Genomic DNA, 21,435 nt, shown 5'->3' with positions numbered 1-21,435 from the left:
CCCTTCGTCATTTCAAAAGGTGACCCAGCCAGGGAGCCGGGGAGGGAGGAACAACGACGCGAGCGCGCGCCCCGTGCACGCCGGCGCAGTCGACCCCGTAGCGCAAGGGAGGGCGGGAAAGGAAGGGGCGGGGGAATGCCAGGGCGAATCTATAAAGGGCGTCATCCGGCCAGCTCGCTCCTCAGAAGCGCCGAGAGCGCGGCCGGGACGGTTGGAGAAGAAGGCGGCTCCCGGAAGGGGGAGAGACAAACTGCCGTAACCTCTGCCGTTCAGGAGCCCGGTTACTTATTTATTCGTTACCCTTTTTCTTCTTCCTCCCCCAGAACCTTTTCCTTTCCCTTCCTCTTTTTATTTTCTTTTTGGGAGACGAAAAATCTCCGGAAAGGCGGAGGAGAGCTCCTTTCGCCCCTTTTCGTTTCCCCGCCTCCTTTCCTCCCCCACCTTTTCCTCCTCCGGCTTTTTCCTCCCAACTCGGGGAGGTCCTTCCCGGCGGCCGCCCCGACAGGGTCTGAGCGCCTAGGTGCAGGCGGCGCAGGCTTTTTGTAGTGAGGTTTGCGCCTGCGCAGCGCGCCTGCCTCCGCGATGCATGGGGGTGGCCCCCCCTCCGGGGACAGCGCATGCCCGCTGCGCACCATCAAGAGAGTGCAGTTCGGAGTCCTCAGTCCGGATGAACTGGTAAGCGGCTCTGCCCTCTCACTCCTCCTCCCGCCCGCGTGGCGGGCGGGGCTTGAAGGCCGCCGCGGAAACTTGGCGCTTTTCCCTGCCCAAAGGAGGACAGGCGGGGAGGATGGGTCAGCGGCGCCAAGGCAGTGCAGAGTCCAGCCTCGCGGCCAACGAGAATTAAATTTTCCTAGGGGGTCAGCAAGCTTAGCTCTGTGTCCGAGCTGGGGGCCGGGCCGCAGGAGGGGCTGGAGGGTGAGAAGGAGGGCGAGAAGGTTGCTTGGCTCCACACCGCAGATACCGACGTTAAGAGATACTACACCAATCCTTTGGGTGAGAAGCCGAGCCCCAGATTTTTTCCCCTCCCCCTCTACAGTTATTAACTGAGCACCTGCTACGTGATAGACGTGACAGACGGTGGGGATGCAGAGCTGAAAAAGACAAAGACCCTGCCTTCTAGAGCACTTTCTTTGGGAAGGGGCAGGGGAGACAGACAATAAACACGAATAAATGAATGAACAAGATAATTCAGTTAAGGGCAAGTGCCTTGCATGAAGTGAAATGGTGTAATGCGATGGAGAGTGACCGAGGTGAGGCTGCTTTAGATGGGGTGGTGTCAGGGTATGGGAAGGCCTGTTTGAGGAGGTGACATTACTCGAATGATGAGAAGCAGCCAGTCTCCTAGGCCATAGATTCTAGGTCAGTAGCTTTTCAGGCAGAGGAAAGAGCAAGTGCAAAGTGCCGGAACGAGGGAATAACTTGGTGTGCCTCGGGGGCTGAAAGGTGGCCAGGGTGGCTGGGGTGTAGTGGGTGAGAAGGAGAGTATTAAACCATTCTTGGAGAAGCATGAGGTGGGGCAGTCCAGGTGGGACGTTATAAATCGTGGTAAGGAATCTGGATTTCATTCTATTTTCAGTAGGAAGTCATTGGAGAATTATAAGCAGGAGAGTGATATCAAGTTTACATTTAAAAAAAAAATTACTGCTTTGATGGTCCTGTGAAGAACTGACTGGGGAAGAGAACTGAGAATGGAAGCAGGAAAGATGAGGGAGGAGGGAGAGCTGTTGGCCCTTTGGTGGACGCCTTTGTGGAGCAAACTGGAGGAAGCCAGTGGGCTGGAGAGAATGGAATTGAATGGCTCTGTTTGTGGATGGAGACAAGTTTGCTAGAGGAGGAGGCTCAGCTGTAGGAAACTTGTGTCAGGAGTTAGAACCTCCCGAACTCAGACCACACCGAATAAATTCCAGATGGGGTTGAGGTTGAAATCTAAAAAACAAAACTGTAAAACACTTGAAAAATGCAGAAGGCTTTTGGAGGCTGATACCAGGGGCAGAAACCCTTAACCTTCTCTAACCCAAGTCTTGATTTTACTTCATAGCTGGTCAGTACCTGAAAGGATTAGTTTTTCTCTTTCTTGTTTCCTCAGTAGAATGTAAATTTCACGAGTGACTTTGTATTCACTTCTTTCTCCAGCATCTCAAATAGTGCCTGGCACATAATAGGCATGTACTAAAAGTTACTTGAATAAATGAGTGAACGAAATAATTGTACAGGTACATAAAGATACATGTAGAAGGATTTTTATTTCAACATTGTGTGAAATTATAAATCACCTAATTATTTATTAGTAAGGATTCTATTGAATAACTCAGGGTTTATTACAATAGAACAAGACCTTCCCAGTAGGTTAAACCCCCTGATCCCCTGTGCCCAAACTGCTGAGGCACCGCAGCAAACTCACAGGGGCCCAATGAGAGGTTTTAAATTTTTAAGAGAAGCACAGAAGCACAGCTGCGTTTGCCTGATGCCCTGGGAACTACTAGGTTGGGCAGTTCCCTTTCAGCATTAGGTGGCGCCAGAGCCCTTTTGATGACGTCATATCTTTGTGAAGCTGGGTTTTTAGCAGTTGCTAAATACTGGGCAAAAATCAGTGTAGAGCAAGAGATAAGAGTGGTGCTGGGGTGTGGATAAGGCCAAGAAGAGTTAGAGAATACTTTATAAAGAGGTGACATTTGAACTGGGTCTTAAAAATGAATAGAAGTTTGCTGGAAAGGCAGGCATGGGAAGAAAAGGAATTTTGAGGAATCTCTTGTGGTTGGAGCATAAATGTTGAGGACGGGGGACCTTGGGTGTCTAACCTGTTATCACGTGGGCAGTGAGAACCAGTGTTTGGATGAAGGATTGGGGGCTAAAGTAGTTTGTGTATAATTCAAAGTATAACTTATGGTAGAGGGTTAGTCCAGAACATTCCAGGACAGCCCCTGGTCCAGCCTCAGTGCCCGGAAGCAGAGAGAGTCCTTAGAAGGTGGCTGGCTTGGTGAGCATGGACTTGGAGCAGAGAGAAGTGAAATGCTTTGGGTGTTGTTCTCCTTAGGCCTCTCTCTAGTGACTCTTCTGGCTGCCAGATTCAGGTCTGCGCCTGCTCTTGTGTGTTTCATTCAAGGTGAGCAAACCCCCTCTTTGTGCGTCTCATCAGACACGATGCAGCTGATGGGGCTCCAGCTTTGTGAATTTAGTCACCACAGGCCTGTCTCCCTGAGATTTCATCAGGTCATCTTGACGATCGTGGTGGAAGTTCAGAACCTCTTAGCCTTGCACCTGTAGACCATTTTGGTTTCTACCCAGCAGTGACTAATTAGATCCATTATGAGACGATTATTGGTTTGACTGTAAGGGAACAACCTTCTATCTCTTTTCAAGTTCTTTTTTTTTCTTTTTATCGAGGTCTTCGAGGGCACTTCCCTGCAGTGGAGGGTCCTAAGGCAGTTTAGTTCAGTCTAACAAACAATTATTGAGAGCCATCAGGTCCAGGGTGATAGGGGAATGCTACCTGCCTGAGAGATGCTTATAATCTATGGGGAAGACAAACCCCAGTGGGTCATTTCATTGCATTATGAGATTTGCAGTGATGGAGGGATTATGGAAGCACAGAGTGGGGCTCACCAGTCTGGCTAGTGAGGCTGTGGAAAGGCTTCTTGGAAGAAGCAGTGCCTGAGCTGAGTCTTCAGATAGCAGTTTGTCTTGTGGGGAGGGCATCCCAAGCAGAGATACAAAGACCCCATGTACAAAGACCCCAAGTAGTGGAGCACATATGCTGGGTGATAGGGGGGCTGCTGGGGAGTCAGCTACTGATGTGGAGGAAGAAAGGAAGGTGGAAACGTCATAAAACTCTTTGTAAGCCATCCTGCTGAATTTGGATATCATTCTGAAACAACAGGGTATGAAGATTAGATTTCCAAATTAGAAAGAGCACCCTGATCATAGTATGGATGGGTAGGAGAGAAGGGCTGGTGACCCATGGAACGCTTGGATACATACTACAAAGGACAGGCTTGAGCTAGGGCAGTGGGCGTAGGGATGGAGAAAAGGGGCAAGATTCAAGAACTGTTTGTTCAGGAGGTAAAATAACCTGTACATGGGCTTCCCTGGTGGTGCAGTGGTTGGGGGTCCGCCTGCCGATGCAGGGGACGCAGGCTCGTGCCCCGGTCCGGGAGGATCCCACATGCCGTGGAGCGGCTGGGCCCCGTGAGCCATGGCCGCTGAGCCTGCGCGTCCGGAGCCTGTGCTCCGCAACGGGAGAGGCCACAACAGGCCCGCGTACCGCAAAAAATAAAAAATAATCTGTATTTGGTGAATGATTGGATAATAACAGCTGTCATATATTGAACACCTATTCCATCTTGGGTTTCAGCAGGTTAATTAAATCCTTAATGGTTATATAGATAATAAGTGATAGAGCTAGAATTGCAAATTAGAGGTCTCTGACTCCAGGCCATGCTTGTTCCACTGCTTTATGACTGTGGGTAAGGAAGGGTAAGTGTTGGTTTCTGACTTGAGTTCCACTACCTTAGATGGGGACTAAAGGAAAAGGAGAGATTTTTGTGGAGAAGGGAGTTTGCTTTTAGACATGTTGGATTTGACTTATCAGGGGGATATCTACAGGGGGTTCAGTAGGTGGTTCAGTATGTTAATCCGAAGTCCAGAAGAAAGGTGAGGCCTGGAGGGTAGAGATTTGTTGTGAGTAAATAGTGAGAATCATGGCATAACATTTGGGTGTGATGAGAAGTGTGGATGCGCTAAAACCTTGGGGAGTGGCAGTGTTTAAGGAACAGACCAAGGCACCCCTTCCCCTTTGGAGCCGTAAGTTTGTTTTCTCTGTCTGTGAGTCTGTTCTGTTTTGTAAATAAGTTCATTTGTATCATGTTTTAGATTCCACATGTAAGTGATGTCATATGATACTTGTCTTTGACTTCACTTAGCATCATAATCTCTAGGTTCATCCATGTTGCTGCAAATGGCATTATTTCGCTCTATTTTGTGGCTGAGTGGTATTCTGTTGTATATATGTACCACATCTTCTTTATCCATTCATCTGTCAATGGGCATTTAGGTTGCTTCCATGTCTTGGCTATTGTAAATAGTGCTGCTTCAAATCCTAGAGTTGAAGTAATTGGTTCTGCTGCAGTATAGTAGAATGGGATGAGCATGTGTTTGGGATCGCAGCGGGGTGGGTATGACGTCTGCAGGCTCCTTGAGATTGAGGCCTTGGGCAGTCACTTTACACAGCCTCAGGTTTCTCATGTCTAAGAGACAGGAATTCACTCCTAGACGGTTAGTGGTTAGGGTAAGAGAAACAAGGTACATTAGGTACGTTTGGTACCTGGCATGAAGTTGACACTCAGAAGCTTTTATTAAATTCTTCTAAGGTCTTCCCTCTGGAAGTTTAGCAGACCAAAGCTTAGCTAATTTTAAAGTTCTTGGTTTTCAGTGTGTGAAAAGATGCCAAAGGTTTCCTTGAACAGCCTTTAGCTCAGAGCAGAAATCTCTTCTCCAAGTTGTACCTACTTCTGAGCCCGTCCTTGCCTCCCTTTCCTCCACTGAATTGGTCCCACTGAGTCCTGGCTCCACTTTGCCCAGGATTCCGGCCCTTGGCTCTGCCTCCATCTCTTGAGGCTCCAGGGTTCACTTCTGCTCCAGATAATTTTCAACAACCTCTGCTCTAGCACCCCCCTTTCCTGTTCTATCCTAAAATATCTGAACATGGAAGGGTTCAGGTTGACCCAGGCCCTTGAGAAGGAGGAGGTGACAAGGATGGGGGCAAAGAGTGCCTAACTTTAGGAGCATGTCTTGGGCAGAGCACTTGGGCTGTCATGATGAGGGTGCCTTACAGGGAGGTTCTGGCCTTGATTTCAGCTTTGGGAAAGAAACAAGGCATTGAATTTTCCCCTCTTGAAACAACTTTTATTTCTTTTGCTGTTAAATTCTGTAGATGACAGTGACCTAGAATTCAACCCAGTAGGATATCCAGGGTTCAAGTCCTAGAGGTAGGTGACGTGTACGGAGCCCAGAGTTGACCACACACTAGTCTGAGCGCCCCCTCCCGCTCAGACAGTGACTGGAACGAGCTTTTGACTTGCGATACTTGACTTTGGCATTTCCACAGTCAGATATCACACACGCTGACCCCCATTTCCCTTGCTTCAGGCTAAACCTGCTTAGTTCTTCTGTAAGTAGTTTGGGGTTTTTTAAGGCCTTAGTACAGAGCTCAGCCACGAAGTCTGGAAACTAGGAATTCTATTTAGTTGTTATTGGCCTTTCTTTGCTGCAGAAACGAATGTCTGTGACAGAGGGCGGCATCAAATACCCAGAGACCACCGAGGGAGGCCGCCCCAAGCTTGGGGGGCTGATGGATCCGAGGCAGGGGGTGATTGAGAGGACTGGCCGCTGCCAAACCTGTGCAGGTGAGCGCTGGGGGCCGGCACAGGACCCTAGAGGGAGGGAGAGGCTTGTCCTTACTGAAAGCCAGGACTGGGGGTGGACACCTGCAAACCTGGTCTCTGAGGTGAGTGCTGGGAGGAAAGTGTTGTATGTGTGTTCCCACAGGAAACATGACAGAGTGTCCTGGCCACTTTGGCCACATTGAGCTGGCCAAACCTGTGTTCCATGTCGGCTTCCTGGTCAAGACAATGAAAGTTTTGCGCTGCGTCTGCTTCTTCTGCTCCAAATTGCTTGTGGACTCTGTGAGTGGGAGATGGGCTCTGGCCTGGGGAAGGGGTTGCTGGGGGGTGGGCAGGGGAGCAGCCCCAACTGACCACGCTCTGCTCTGTCCACAGAACAACCCAAAGATCAAGGACATTTTGGCTAAGTCCAAGGGGCAGCCCAAGAAGCGGCTCACACATGTCTATGACCTCTGCAAGGGCAAAAACATCTGCGAGGGCGGGGAGGAGATGGACAACAAGTTCGGTGTGGAGCAGCCTGAGGGCGATGAGGATTTGACCAAAGAAAAGGTAGCCGGGGCTGCCCAGACTCTTGGGAGGGGGTGAGGGCTGGTCCCAGAGGCCCGGAGGGAAGAAGATGGGGAGGCAGTGGGAGCAGCAGGAGCCCGAAGGTCACAGAAGAGCGGGAGGGGTGGCCCGGCCAGGTGTTGGGGGAGAAGGCCCGGCCTCTGCGCTCTGATGGCCCCTCTGTCTCCTTGGAAGGGCCACGGCGGCTGTGGGCGGTACCAGCCCCGGATCCGGCGCTCCGGCCTGGAGCTGTACGCAGAGTGGAAGCACGTCAACGAGGACTCTCAGGAGAAGAAGATCCTGCTCAGTCCTGAGCGGGTGCACGAGATCTTCAAACGCATCTCAGATGAGGAGTGCTTCGTCCTGGGCATGGAGCCTCGCTACGCCCGGCCCGAGTGGATGATTGTCACTGTGCTGCCCGTGCCCCCGCTCTCCGTGCGGCCTGCTGTTGTGATGCAGGGCTCTGCCCGCAACCAGGTCAGTGCCTGCAGGGCCCTGCCACTCAGCTAGGCCAGGTGTCCGCGCGGAGGGAGGCCGGTGGCGGGGATGAAGGCATGCGAGGGTGACGGACGGGTCACCTGGGCCTGAAGATACCCTGCCGCTTGCTGGCTGTGTGAGCCCCTTAAGGAGGTTAGAGCTCACAAAGGTGCTTCTGGATCTGTGAACCGAGAGCCCAGAGCTGCCTCCCAGGGAGGTGTGAAGGGAGGGTGAGAGGCACCGCGTGCTGGCACGTGCAGACTGAGCACTCAGGGTTGGCTGGATTGTGATGCTTCTGACTTCCTGCCTCAGGATGACCTGACACACAAACTGGCCGACATCGTGAAGATCAACAATCAGCTTCGGCGCAACGAGCAGAACGGCGCGGCCGCGCATGTCATCGCTGAGGACGTGAAGCTCCTCCAGTTCCACGTGGCCACCATGGTGGACAATGAGCTGCCTGGCTTGCCTCGTGTGAGTGGACAGGCTCCCTGTGCCCTGCGCCTGGAGGAAAGGGGAGGGCGCCCGGCTGGGGCCCGGTGCTGACTGCTGGGGTGCCCCCCACCCTGCGTTTCCTCACAGGCCATGCAGAAGTCTGGGCGTCCCCTCAAGTCCCTGAAGCAGCGGTTGAAGGGCAAGGAAGGCCGTGTGCGCGGGAACCTGATGGGCAAGCGGGTGGACTTCTCGGCCCGCACCGTCATCACCCCCGACCCCAACCTCTCCATTGACCAGGTTGGCGTGCCTCGCTCCATTGCTGCCAATATGACCTTTGCGGAGATCGTCACCCCCTTCAACATTGACAGGTGTGCTCAGTTCAGAAGCCCTGCCTGGAGGGGTCGGGGAGGGTGGGGGGAATGGGCTCGGAGCAAGAAGGAGAGAGTGTTTAATTTTATTATTATTATCATTATGTTTTTTTAACTTTATCTTTGGCTGTGTTGGGTCTTCGTTGCTGCATGCAGGCTTTCTCTAGTTGCGACGAGCAGGGGCTTCTCTTCGTTGTGGCGCGCGGGCTTCTCATTGCGGTGGCTCCTCTTGTTGCGGGAGCACGGGCTCTGGGTGTGCGGGCTTTCTCTAGTTGCAGCATGCAGGCTCAGTAGTTGCGGTACACGGGCCCTAGAGCACATGGGCTTCAGTAGTTGTGGCACACGGGCTCTAGGGCACACGGGCTCAGTAGTTGTGGCGCACAGGCCTAGTTGCTTCGCGGCATGTGGGATCTTCCCAGACCAGGGATCAAACCCATGTCCCCTGCATTGGCAGGCGGATTCTTAACCACTGTACCACCAGGGAAGTCCCAAGTGTCGAAGTTTAGAAGTTTGGGTTCTCATTTGGGGCTTTGGGGTGAGGGTGGCAACAAGGGCTTTTTGGGAAGCATTTTGTTCATTGCATCCCTTTCCTTCCTAGACTTCAGGAACTAGTGCGCAGGGGGAACAGCCAGTACCCAGGGGCCAAGTACATCATCCGGGACAACGGTGATCGCATTGACCTGCGTTTCCACCCCAAACCCAGTGACCTTCACCTGCAGACTGGCTATAAGGCATGTGTAATAGGCCAGGGCCTCTCTTACCTGAGCAGGAAGCTTTTTGGACTGGGGGCTAGCTGGAGTGGGCCGTCTGAGGCTGTCCTGTTCATTAGAATCCAAGCTTAAGAGACTCCTGCTGTCCTAGGCAAGCCTGTAGCTGCCAGCCCCTGGCATTCAAGGTGGGGGTCACGTAAACCCACGGGCAGCAAGAGGGACACAGGGCAGAAAGAGATCCGGGGGGGAACAGAGCAGAAGGCTTCATGTTCAGAGTCTCTCGCGGTTTTCTTTCCCAGCTGAGTTCCCTGAGGTTTGGGGACTACGTCTTCGTTTTCTCTGATAGCCTGGAATCTAGCCCGGGGCCTGGCCCAAAGCTGGTGGTTGATAAGCGTTTCAAGTGAAATAACACCACAGTGTCGTCTGTTTCAAAGCATCTTAGGTCCCCTATCACTTCATTCTTAGCATACCTCCTTCACTGAGGTTTTTCCCACACCTCACCTCCTTAGGTGGAACGGCACATGTGCGATGGGGACATTGTTATCTTCAACCGGCAGCCAACTTTGCACAAAATGTCCATGATGGGACATCGGGTTCGCATCCTGCCCTGGTCTACTTTTCGCTTGAATCTTAGGTCAGTCCGCTGGCTGGGGCTGGGCTGGGCTGCTCCCTGGGTCTCACTGTGGCATCTTTCCAACTCACTTCCCTCTTTGACTACAGTGTGACAACTCCATACAATGCCGATTTTGATGGGGATGAGATGAACTTGCACCTGCCACAGTCCCTGGAGACGCGGGCTGAGATCCAGGAGCTCGCCATGGTGCCACGCATGATTGTCACCCCCCAGAGCAATCGCCCAGTTATGGGCATTGTGCAGGACACGCTGACCGCAGTGCGCAAATTCACCAAGAGGGACGTTTTCCTGGAGCGGGTGTGTGGTCCCTGGCTGGAGGAAACCTGGCCTGGGCGGGCAGGGGCCCAGCACAGCAAGGATGGGGGGAGGATCAGTGACTTATGCCCTGATTTGCTCTGCACTGACCTGTATGTGAGACAGCAGAAGGAAAGGGAGTGAGCAAAGATCGAGGCCAAAAACGGTGTATGGCTTTAGCTCCCCATTTAATTCCTCAAAATGTCATGTAATTTTAGGTATCACCTGGAAAGTAAAGGTGAAGAGAGAAATAAGACTTTGTTGAAGTTCTGTTTATCTATTTCTTTTTTACTTTCTCTTTGTTTCCTAATTATTAAAAGTAATTTGTACTTACTGTTTAAAGAAAAAACAATCCCAAAGTCTCACTATCACAGTTAAGTTTTTAGTAAAAGTTTGGAAAACACTTTTCTTGCCATCACTTGGCCTTCAAAGTCTGGCTTTCCCCTTGGGGCAGTGAGGCCTCCCCTGACATTCCCAAGAGGTGAGACCTCCAGTTCTGACTTCTTGTCTTTCTTGCTCTTTTTCTCCAGGGGGAGGTGATGAACCTCCTGATGTTCCTGTCCACGTGGGACGGCAAGGTCCCACAGCCAGCCATCTTGAAGCCCCGGCCCCTGTGGACAGGGAAGCAGATCTTCTCCCTCATCATACCCGGCCACATCAACTGTATCCGCACCCACAGCACCCATCCCGATGATGAGGACAGTGGCCCTTACAAGCACATCTCTCCTGGGGACACCAAGGTAGGGCCTGGCTTCTGGTTGTGTGGGGAAGGGCTTTGGACATGGAAGCCACAGCAGGGGCTGTGAATGGTGCTCTCTGCAGGTGGTGGTGGAGAACGGGGAGCTGATCATGGGCATCCTGTGTAAGAAGTCTTTGGGCACATCAGCTGGCTCCCTGGTCCACATCTCTTACCTAGAGATGGGTCATGACATCACCCGCCTCTTCTACTCCAACATTCAGACTGTCATTAATAACTGGCTCCTCATTGAGGGTAAGCCTAGGGGCTCTACCACATCCTCTGTAAATCCTGTGGCCATCTCACTTCTTACTGCTCTTTTCCATCCCTTTCTCTTCCCCCCCTTGGATTTGGTGTCCCTCTATCTACTCTCTTGGCTGTGATTCCATCCCATGTTTCTTGGGAGTCCAAAGAAGGTGTTGCTGATGCTTCTCTTTATTTCTAGGTCATACCATTGGCATTGGGGACTCCATTGCTGATTCTAAGACTTACCAAGACATTCAGAACACTATTAAGAAGGCCAAGCAGGATGTAATAGAGGTGAGAGGGAAGGCTGGGCAAAGACTGAGTGAGAGCTTCTCAGTGGCTTTGAACTGAGGAGTGAAGGGGACATTGGGATTGGAGAGACGGGGACCAGAAGACACTGACGTCTCCCTGAGAACGCAGCCTGCTCCTGTGCACCCAGGTCATCGAGAAGGCGCATAACAACGAGCTGGAGCCCACCCCGGGGAACACTCTGCGGCAGACCTTTGAGAACCAGGTGAACCGCATTCTCAACGACGCCCGAGACAAGACTGGCTCCTCTGCCCAGAAATCCCTGTCTGAATACAACAACTTTAAGTCAATGGTGGTGTCCGGGGCTAAGGGTTCCAAGATCAACATCTCCCAGGTGGGGAGCCTTGTCTTTCCAGAACTGGGGCCACACTGAAGGTGGGGAGGAGGAGGGAAGGGGTGTGCTGCTGGGGGGGGGTTGGGGGAAAAGTATGGGGAACTCCTATTCTCAAGGCAGAGGGAGTTGGATGCACCCCACCTTTTCTGTTCCCCAGGTCATTGCTGTCGTCGGGCAGCAGAACGTGGAGGGCAAGCGGATCCCGTTTGGGTTCAAGCACCGGACTCTGCCTCACTTCATCAAAGATGACTATGGGCCTGAGAGCCGTGGCTTTGTGGAGAACTCCTACCTGGCCGGCCTCACGCCCACCGAGTTCTTCTTCCATGCCATGGGGGGTCGTGAGGGGCTCATCGACACAGCTGTCAAGACTGCTGAGACTGGTGAGGACTTTGGATCCAGGGCCCTTCCACGGGCTGGTCCCAGAGAGGACTGCAGGCAGAGAAGCCCCTGGGGAGTTTGAGCGGGGTTCTCAGGCTAAAGTCTTCTATCCTCAGAGAAGTAATTTTGACCTTTGTGGAAAGAATAGAGCCTAAAGGTCAAGAGTTAGGCAAACACTCTTGTTCTGGTTGTCGTGCAGCATTCCATGATGCAGGGCTAGAGCCTCAGGGTCTCTACTCCTGACCTATCACATAGACGGTGTTTCCTAGGGGTCTGTACTGGACCCTGGGTCTGTCTGGTGGTGGGCATGGCTTTCATTGAGAGGCCTTGGGGATGAGAGGCTACTAGCTGGCTCTCCTGAGGACCAGAGTGGCCAGCAGGTCTTGTCCTGAGACAGGGAGGCTCCTCTTCTTGCTCTGGGCCCCTCAGTTGACTCCCTCCCCCTCAGGGTACATCCAGCGGCGGCTGATCAAATCCATGGAGTCGGTGATGGTGAAGTATGACGCCACCGTGCGGAACTCCATCAATCAGGTGGTACAGCTGCGCTATGGGGAAGACGGCCTGGCGGGCGAGAGCGTTGAGTTCCAGAACCTGGCTACCCTCAAGCCTTCCAACAAGGCTTTCGAGAAGAAGTGAGAAGGCGGCAGGCGGGTGGTTCTTGCCCCTGGGCTCAGGGCCAGAGTAGTAGGGGTTCTCCTCCCCCCACACGGTGAGATCATCTGGACCGTGTCTTGCAGTGGACCTTATACCGCCCCTTCCCCACCCATCTGGCAGCAGCTGCAAGATGGGAGAGGACGGATGGAGACCAGAGTTGAGACCCGCCCCCACTTTGTACAGAGGGGTGAGCGTAAGCTCAGGCGCCATTGCACGTCCTTGGGTCTGGATCTTATGTTTCCCCACCAAGGATTATTCACAGCCCTGTTCCTGTGGGCTGCAGACCTCAGGAGCCTCACACTGTTCCTTGATCAGGGCCCTCCTGCCCCTTGACTCCACCCCTGTCACCTGCAGGTTCCGCTTTGATTATACCAATGAGAGGGCCCTGCGGCGCACCCTGCAGGAGGATGTGGTGAAGGACGTGCTGAGCAACGCACACATTCAGAATGAGCTGGAGCGAGAATTTGAGCGGATGCGTGAGGACAGGGAGGTGCTCAGGGTCATCTTCCCAACTGGTGACAGCAAGGTGTGTGTGGGTGGGAAGGGCTGGGCTGGAGAGGTGCTGGCCCTGCATGGCTGGCCCTGACTTGGGGTCCTGCCTCCTTCCCTCCTGCCTCAGGTTGTCCTCCCCTGTAACCTGCTGCGCATGATCTGGAACGCTCAGAAGATCTTCCACATCAACCCTCGCCTTCCCTCTGACCTGCACCCCATCAAGGTGGTAGAGGGTGAGTACCTGCTTCAGGACCGCCAGGCCAGGCAGGCTCTGCTAGCAGCGTCCTGGTCTACAACCTCTTCATCCCTCGTTTGGCCCTTAGGTGTCAAGGAGCTGAGCAAGAAGCTGGTGATTGTGAATGGGGACGACCCACTGAGCCGGCAGGCCCAGGAGAACGCCACCCTGCTCTTCAACATCCACCTGCGGTCCACGCTGTGCTCCCGCCGCATGGCCGAGGAGTTTCGGCTCAGCGGAGAGGCCTTCGACTGGCTGCTCGGAGAGATCGAGTCCAAGTTCAACCAAGCCATTGTGAGTGTTGTACTCCTCACCCCAGCCTTGGTTCTCTTCTCTGATCTATTGATTTCTCTGGGCTCTGAGAACAGCCCACCTCTGCCCATAACTGCATAATAATAGACCTCATTCATTGAGACGCTGCTGTGAACCAAGTCCTGTGTTGAAGGCTTTATACCTTTATTCCTCAGCAGTCCTAAGAAGACCCTAGTAGCGGGGAGGGGCTGTTAGTCCCATGTTGCAGAGACAAAAAGTGAACTTTGAAGAGGCAAACACATGAAAAGATGCTCAATATCAGTAGCCGTCAGGGGAATGTAGTTCAAAACCACGATGAGATACCACTGCATGCTCCCTAGGGTGACTAGAAAAAAACAAGTGTTGGCGAGGATATAGAGAAATTGGAGCTCTCATACACTGCTGGTGGGAATGTTGCAACTGCTTTGGAAAACAGTCTGGCAGGTTCTCAAAAGTTTAAACATAGAGTTACCATATGACCCAGCAATTTCACTCCTAGGAATACGCCCAAGAGAATTGGAAGCACACGTCCACACAAAAACCCATACACAGATGTTCGGAGCAGTATTTTTCATAATAGCCAAGCAGTGGAAGCAACTGAAATGTTCATCCGTTGATGAAGGATGAACAAGATAAGGGAATATTATGCTGTGGTAAAAAATAATGAGCTGTCAAGCCATAAAAAGACAGTGATCAACTTTAAATAGTATTACTAAGAAGTCAGTCTGAAAAGGCTACATACTGTATGATTCCAATTAAAAGATTAAATTTTGGGGACTTCCATGGCGGTCCAGTGGTTAAGACTTCGCACTTCCACTGCACGGGGTGTGGGTTCGATCCCTGGTCAGGAGCTAAGATCCTACATGCCTTGTGGCCAGAAAACCAAAATGTAAAACAAAAGCAATATTGTAACAAATTCAATAAAGACTTTAAAAATGGTCCATGTCAAAAAAAAATCTTTAAAAAAAATTAAATTTTATGGTATGTGATTATATCTCAATTAAAATAATGCATTGCGGGGGACTTCGCTGGTGGCTCAGTTGTTAAGAATCCGGCTGCCAACGCAGGGGTCACGGGTGCGAGCTCTGGTGCAGGAAGATCCCACATGGCACAGAGCAACTAAGCCCGTGCGCCACAACCACTGAAGCCCGCGCACCTAGAGCCCGTGCTCCGCAACGAGAGAAGCCACCGCAGTGAGAAGCCCGTGCACCGCAACGAAGAGTTGCCCCCGCTCACTGCAACTAGAGAAAGCCCACGTGCAGCAACGAAGACCCAACGCAGCCAAAGATAAATACTTTAAAAAAATTTATAAAAAAAAAATGCATTGGGGAGCTTCCCACTTAGGAGACTATCATCAAATGAATATCTACGCTGTGACTTCAGCACACAGCACTTGTAGAAATGTGGGGTTTAGATGACATAGTCCCTGTTCCTGGGTGTGCAGCACATCTGGGGCTGAATGGCGGGTGTAAATTGAAATGCCGTCTGAGGAAGGGGGTGATCAGATAAGACTGATTTGTTTAAATCTCTGCCTTTTCCAAACACCTCTGCCCAGCCCTGACATGTCTCACCCTCACTCACCAGTGGGGAGGGATTTGCTCTTCTGAGGCCAGCTCTTCTTACTCCCCAGGCCCATCCTGGGGAAATGGTGGGAGCTCTGGCTGCACAGTCCCTTGGAGAACCTGCCACCCAGATGACTCTGAACACCTTCCACTATGCTGGTGTGTCCGCCAAGAATGTGACACTGGGTGTGCCCCGACTTAAGGAGCTCATCAACATTTCCAAGAAGCCAAAGACCCCCTCACTTACTGTCTTCCTGCTGGGCCAGTCTGCTCGAGATGCTGAGAGAGCCAAGGTGCGGCTTAGGGTAACGGGCTTCGTGGCAGGAGGAGGAGGGGACTCCTTCCCTTAAGTAAAGCGTTTGGCAGTCCCTCTGCAGGTGGCTTTGAAGAGGCCTTTGGAGCCACCCAAATGCCTGTCACGAATCCCTTTTTTTCCCCAGGATATTCTGTGCCGCCTGGAACATACAACGCTGAGGAAGGTGACGGCCAACACGGCCATCTACTATGACCCTAACCCCCAGAGCACGGTGGTGGCAGAGGATCAGGAGTGGGTGAACGTCTACTATGAGATGCCTGACTTTGATGTGGCCCGAATCTCCCCCTGGCTTTTGCGGGTGGAGCTGGACCGGAAGCACATGACTGATCGGAAGCTGACCATGGAGCAGATTGCCGAGAAGATCAATGCTGGTGAGGCTGGGGGTCCTGCCTAGGCCCCCGCCCGCCCTGTCCTGTCCCTGTGCTCGTCCCAGACAAGGCGCCCACACCCACCACCTTCCACTCACTGGTTCTGCTCCTCCAGGACACCCCTTCTCCAGGTCCCGTCTGCACTGCTTTTTCCTTCTCATTGTTTCCCCTCCCTCTTTCTAGAAGGGTTCTGTGGGAAGGAGGGGAAAGCTGAAAGAGAGCCCATATGGGGAGAGCTGCGGACGAGCCGTGAGCAGAAGCAGTCCTGCAGCTGCAGTTCTCATTTTCCCAGGTTTCGGTGATGACTTGAACTGCATCTTTAACGATGATAATGCAGAGAAGCTGGTGCTCCGTATCCGCATCATGAACAGCGATGAAAACAAGATGCAAGAGGTAAACGGGGCCCAAGCAGAAATTTATACGTCAGACATAGAAAGCCGTTAAATCTGGTTCCTGACCAAAGCCATTAAAATGAAAGCAGCACTGAGTGCCAGTCACACCACCTAAAGTAGAGATGGGGGGAGGGTGGGTAGCAACGATCTGTAAGAAACGTGAAGCAGCAGCCATATAGATAAAACACGCGGTGTTGGGGAATTCTCTCGCTGTCCACTGGTTAGGACTCCGCGCTTTCACTGCCTAAGGTGTAGGTTCAATTCCTGGTCGCGGAACTAAGATCCAGCAAGCTGCGGGGTGTGGCCAAAAAAAAACAGCCCCAAAACAGACGGTGTTGATTTGGTGGTGTCCCCATAGCCCGGTCACTTGACTGTCTCCTCCCTGCGGCTCCTGTGTGAGGGCAGGTCGGACAGTAGGAATTGCTGTGTCCTAGGGAAGGTGGTGTGACAGCGGGTGAAACAAGACCCAGGAAAATGTTTGACCAGTGACTTCACTCCTAGGCACGGCTCCTAAAAAATTGTTCAGCAGATGTGGATACCTTAATAATACAAACTCAGAACTTACTGTTGAACTGGGGGAGAGTAGATAAGAATGTGTGGATACACGTCCATTAGAGATCACACGTCAAGGCGTTAGTGGGCGGGCGAATGCTCGGTGAGTGCCAGGACGAGAGCAGAGGTGCTGTGCGCCTTGTTACAGCCCTTGGAGCGCGCACAAGAGTGGGAATCGTGTTAAGGTGGTGGAGTGTGGTTGCCTTTTCTGAGGGTTTTTTTTAAATACCATCGTAAAAACACGATAGAAAGTAACCTCACTGGAACTGAAGAGAGCAGGTCTGGGCCACACCTGGCTCTCCAGGTCAGGCTGTGGTTTGGGGTGAGGGCGGGGAGAGACCTGAGAATCCTAGGAGGGCTGACTCGCTCTTGTTGCAGGAAGAAGAGGTGGTGGACAAGATGGATGACGACGTCTTCCTGCGCTGCATCGAGTCCAACATGCTGACAGATATGACCCTGCAGGGCATCGAGCAGATCAGCAAGGTCAGCCGTTCCCTCCCTGCAGCCCGTCCAGACCCTCTTCCTTCCCTCCCCATCCCCACCCGCCCAGCCTGAGCTCACTCTGCCCCCCCGCAGGTGTACATGCACTTGCCGCAGACGGACAACAAGAAGAAGATCATCATCACAGAGGACGGGGAGTTCAAGGCCTTGCAGGAGTGGATCCTGGAGACGGATGGCGTGAGCCTCATGCGGGTGCTGAGCGAGAAGGACGTGGACCCTGTGCGCACCACGTCCAACGACATCGTGGAGATCTTCACGGTGAGCCCCTCAGAGCCTTCTTCCCAGAGCTCAGCTTTCTTCCCGGGTCCCTCTGGCTCAAGGCCCCCTCCGTAGGTCTTGGGCAGTGGTTGTGGTCCGTGCTCTCCCCTCAGGAGAGGGGCTGGTCAGGTGGTTTTATGCCTGAATCCACTTTTGCGTCTGGGCTTCACTGACTCCTGACTGTCCCTCTGTGGATCTGGGTGGTGGCAGCAGGAGGAGAGCAGTTACTCGGTCTTGACCCTTCCCCACCCTTGACCCCCCACCCCCACCCCTGCAATCCCCATGCCAGGTGCTGGGCATAGAAGCCGTGCGGAAGGCCCTGGAGCGGGAGCTGTACCACGTCATCTCCTTCGATGGTTCCTACGTCAATTACCGGCACTTGGCTCTCCTGTGTGATACCATGACCTGTCGTGGCCACTTGATGGCCATCACCCGACACGGAGTCAACCGCCAGGATACCGGACCTCTCATGAAGTGCTCCTTTGAGGAAACGGTAATGGCAGAAGTTCTGAGAGGGTGGAAGGAGAGAGAGCAGGGAGGAGGGATCGCTGCGGGAAGAGGGCATCCTCCACTGTGTGTGACGGGCCTCGGTGCGGTTCCATGGCTGGGTGGGTGGCTGTAACAGTGGTGGGACATAGCGGGGCGGGGTCTGACGGCACGCCCCCTCTTCCGAGGTTTAGGTGGATGTGCTTATGGAAGCAGCTGCACATGGAGAGAGCGACCCCATGAAGGGGGTGTCTGAGAACATCATGCTGGGCCAGCTGGCTCCAGCCGGCACTGGCTGTTTTGACCTCCTGCTCGATGCAGAGAAGTGCAAGTATGGCATGGAGATCCCCACCAACATCCCCGGCTTGGGGGCTGCCGGACGTGAGTACGAGGGGCTATGAGGAGGAGGTGGGGCGGTGGGGAGGCTGCACGTGGGCGCGGCGGCCAGTCCCGGGGCTGTTCATTGTGGGTCACTGTGCGCCTCTCTGCAGCCACCGGCATGTTCTTCGGCTCGGCCCCCAGTCCCATGGGAGGAATTTCTCCAGCCATGACACCCTGGAACCAGGGCGCAACCCCAGCCTACGGCGCCTGGTCCCCCAGTGTTGGTGAGTAGCCAGCCGGGAAGACGGCCCTCTGCGTGGTTCAGAGGGCGGGTGGGCTGGGCTCATGAGGGGTCCCCATGTGGAGATGCTGGGGGCTCTGGGAGTGTGCTGGGCTCCAGCTCTGGTTTTAACTAACGTTTCTCTCATTTCACAGGGAGCGGGATGACCCCGGGGGCAGCAGGCTTCTCTCCCAGTGCTGCTTCGGATGCCAGTGGCTTCAGCCCTGGTTACTCCCCGGCCTGGTCCCCCACGCCGGGTTCCCCGGGCTCCCCTGGCCCCTCAAGCCCGTATATTCCCTCACCAGGTGAGTTGTCCTTGTCTGTCAAGGCCAAGTTCATTTCCTCCTTGATCTTCCTTCTGGGTGAGTCTCTCCATCGCTTAATGCCTTTCTGCTTCTCTCCCACAGGGGGTGCCATGTCTCCCAGCTACTCCCCGACGTCGCCTGCCTACGAGCCCCGCTCCCCTGGGGGCTACACGCCCCAGAGTCCCTCTTACTCCCCCACTTCACCCTCCTACTCCCCTACGTCTCCATCCTATTCTCCAACCAGCCCCAACTACAGCCCCACGTCACCCAGCTACTCCCCGACCTCACCCAGCTACTCCCCGACCTCGCCCAGCTATTCCCCGACCTCGCCCAGCTACTCCCCGACCTCGCCCAGCTACTCCCCGACCTCACCCAGCTACTCGCCCACTTCCCCAAGCTACTCGCCCACATCACCCAGCTACTCGCCAACCTCTCCCAGCTATTCGCCCACCTCTCCCAGTTACTCGCCAACTTCACCCAGCTACTCGCCCACCTCACCTAGCTACTCTCCGACATCTCCAAGCTATTCGCCGACATCACCAAGCTACTCACCAACTTCCCCAAGTTACTCGCCCACCAGCCCTAACTATTCTCCAACCAGTCCCAATTACACCCCGACGTCACCCAGCTATAGCCCAACATCCCCCAGCTACTCACCTACTAGTCCCAACTACACACCAACGAGCCCCAACTACAGCCCAACCTCTCCAAGCTACTCTCCGACCTCACCCAGCTACTCCCCGACCTCACCAAGCTACTCCCCTTCGAGCCCACGATACACACCACAGTCTCCCACCTATACCCCAAGCTCACCCAGCTACAGCCCCAGCTCGCCCAGCTACAGCCCGACTTCACCGAAGTACACCCCAACCAGTCCTTCCTACAGCCCCAGCTCACCGGAGTACACCCCGACCTCTCCCAAGTACTCACCTACCAGCCCGAAATATTCGCCCACCTCCCCCAAGTACTCTCCGACCAGCCCCACCTACTCGCCCACCACTCCAAAATACTCGCCGACGTCTCCTACTTACTCACCAACCTCTCCGGTCTACACCCCAACCTCCCCCAAGTACTCACCCACCAGCCCCACCTACTCGCCCACCTCCCCCAAGTACTCACCCACCAGCCCCACCTACTCGCCCACTTCCCCCAAAGGCTCGACCTACTCGCCCACCTCCCCTGGCTACTCGCCCACCAGCCCCACCTATAGCCTCACCAGCCCAGCCATCAGTCCCGATGACAGTGATGAGGAGAACTGAGGGTGCGCAGTGGCAGCCGGCTAGGGGAAGAGCGGCTTCAGGGTGTCGTGCAGTCCTCCCTCCCCTGAGGGGCGCAGGCCCCGGTCCAGCTCCCTTGTACATAGCTCCTTGTGACAAAGTTCCCTGTTGAGGTTCTGGTCCCATTTCTGCCGGGGCTTTTGTCTTGTTCTCCACTTGTGCCGTCTCAGAACCCACTCACCTGCAGTGGTGTTCCCCTTCTCGCCCTACCTACCCGAGGCCTGTCCCCAAATCCAGGATCCTCCTTGCCTGTGGCTTGATTCGGGAGGTAAAGGGTATTTTAACTTTTTGGGGGTAGTTCCTGCTCTGGGTCGTCACATCTGATTCTCCGGAAGAACAAAGTGAAAGCTGCCTTTTGTTTGTTACTTTTTGAATTTGAAATAAAGTTTACTAATTTTGACCAGAAGTGTGGCTGTTGAGTGCTTTATTAGGAGGCAAGAATACCCAGGCCCCTACTCCCTGTCTGGGCTGCTGTTCCATTTGTCATGTTTTAGCTGATCCCTGCTAATGGGGCAGGGGCAGGGGCAGGAAAACGAGCACAGACAGTACATTCACGGAACAAACACCTACTTTGTGCCAGGCTTTGCTCTGTCCCGGCTTTGTGGTTGAACAGATAGATACAGGCCTTGTCCTGCATTAAAGCAATATTGACATAACATCTTTTTTAACCAATTTTACTGATTATCATAATATGTAATTTAGAAAAGTACAGAAAGGTACAGTACAGAAGCAGAAAAATTATTGCCCTTAACACCACCACCAGGAGGCATGTTTTCTTTGGGTATTTTTCCTACCTGTTTCTCAGGTCACTTGTAATCAGTCTTTGTTTTGGCCTCAAACCAACAATGAGAAGATTATGGTTACTAGGATATGTTTTAAAGCTGAAGTTAAAGAACTTGGTGATAATTTGCTATTTTCAGTTGGCCATTTCATATTTTGTTCCATTAGTTCCTTTTTTTTTTTTAATTTTGGCCACGTGGCTTACAGGATCTCAGTTCCCTGACCAAGGTTTGAACCCAGACCCATGGCAGTGAAAGCCCAGAATCCTAACCACTAGGCCACCAGGGAACTCCCTGAAATATTTCAAAGGATAGTTTAGAAAGTAACATGGGGACTTCCCTGGTCATCCAGTGGGTAAGACTCTGTGCTCCCAATGCAGCGGGTCCAGGTTCAATCCCTGGTCAGGGAACTAGATCCTACAAGCATGCTGTGCAACTAAGAGTTCGCATGCTGCAACTAAGAAGCCTGCATGCCACAACTAAGAAGTCCGCATGCTGCAA

General features: G+C 53.3%; 1 protein-coding gene across 5 annotated transcripts; it reads left to right on the top strand.

Annotated features, from left to right (window-relative positions):
- Nucleotides 1-173: 173 nt before the first annotated feature.
- Nucleotides 174-20,561, top strand: LOC149744799 (DNA-directed RNA polymerase II subunit RPB1-like). Of its 5 annotated transcripts, none has more exons than XM_089899843.1 (30): nt 586-675; nt 5,930-5,984; nt 6,269-6,401; nt 6,544-6,680; nt 6,774-6,947; nt 7,140-7,421; nt 7,734-7,895; nt 8,004-8,224; nt 8,823-8,955; nt 9,444-9,568; nt 9,655-9,865; nt 10,393-10,602; nt 10,685-10,853; nt 11,044-11,138; nt 11,284-11,487; nt 11,645-11,867; nt 12,314-12,497; nt 12,874-13,045; nt 13,139-13,244; nt 13,335-13,540; nt 15,168-15,392; nt 15,540-15,786; nt 16,076-16,176; nt 17,106-17,210; nt 17,304-17,486; nt 17,776-17,979; nt 18,167-18,353; nt 18,464-18,577; nt 18,729-18,878; nt 18,981-20,561. In XM_089899843.1, the coding sequence occupies exons 3-30, from the start codon at nt 6,275-6,277 to the stop codon at nt 20,135-20,137; spliced, it is 5,814 nt and encodes a 1,937-aa protein (XP_089755969.1). In that variant the 5' UTR covers nt 586-675; nt 5,930-5,984; nt 6,269-6,274; the 3' UTR covers nt 20,138-20,561. The 5 variants fall into 5 exon arrangements, with proteins under 5 accessions (XP_089755966.1, XP_089755969.1, XP_089755970.1 ...); XM_089899844.1 differs by lacking the exon at nt 586-675 and adding an exon at nt 1,037-1,250; XM_089899840.1 differs by lacking the exon at nt 5,930-5,984 and having other exon boundaries at nt 174-675.
- The last annotated feature ends 874 nt before the right edge of the window (nt 20,562-21,435 follow it).

Source organism: Delphinapterus leucas, chromosome 19 (genome assembly GCF_059928025.1).
Source record: "Delphinapterus leucas isolate spDelLeu-1000000601 "Yukka" chromosome 19, BTC_Dleu_Yukka2, whole genome shotgun sequence".
Classification (NCBI taxonomy): Eukaryota; Metazoa; Chordata; class Mammalia; order Artiodactyla; family Monodontidae; genus Delphinapterus; species Delphinapterus leucas.
This window is presented reverse-complemented; position numbering and strand designations above follow the sequence as displayed.

Excerpts from the sequence above, each read along its gene's own strand:
- LOC149744799 (XM_089899840.1), top strand. The coding sequence starts at position 583 with ATGCATGGGGGTGGCCCCCCCTCCGGGGACAGCGCATGCCCGCTGCGC. Across the intron at positions 11,488-11,644 it reads CCAAGATCAACATCTCCCAG|GTCATTGCTGTCGTCGGGCA; the intron begins GTGGGGAGCCTT and ends TCTGTTCCCCAG. Across the intron at positions 17,211-17,303 it reads GCATCGAGCAGATCAGCAAG|GTGTACATGCACTTGCCGCA; the intron begins GTCAGCCGTTCC and ends GCCCCCCCGCAG.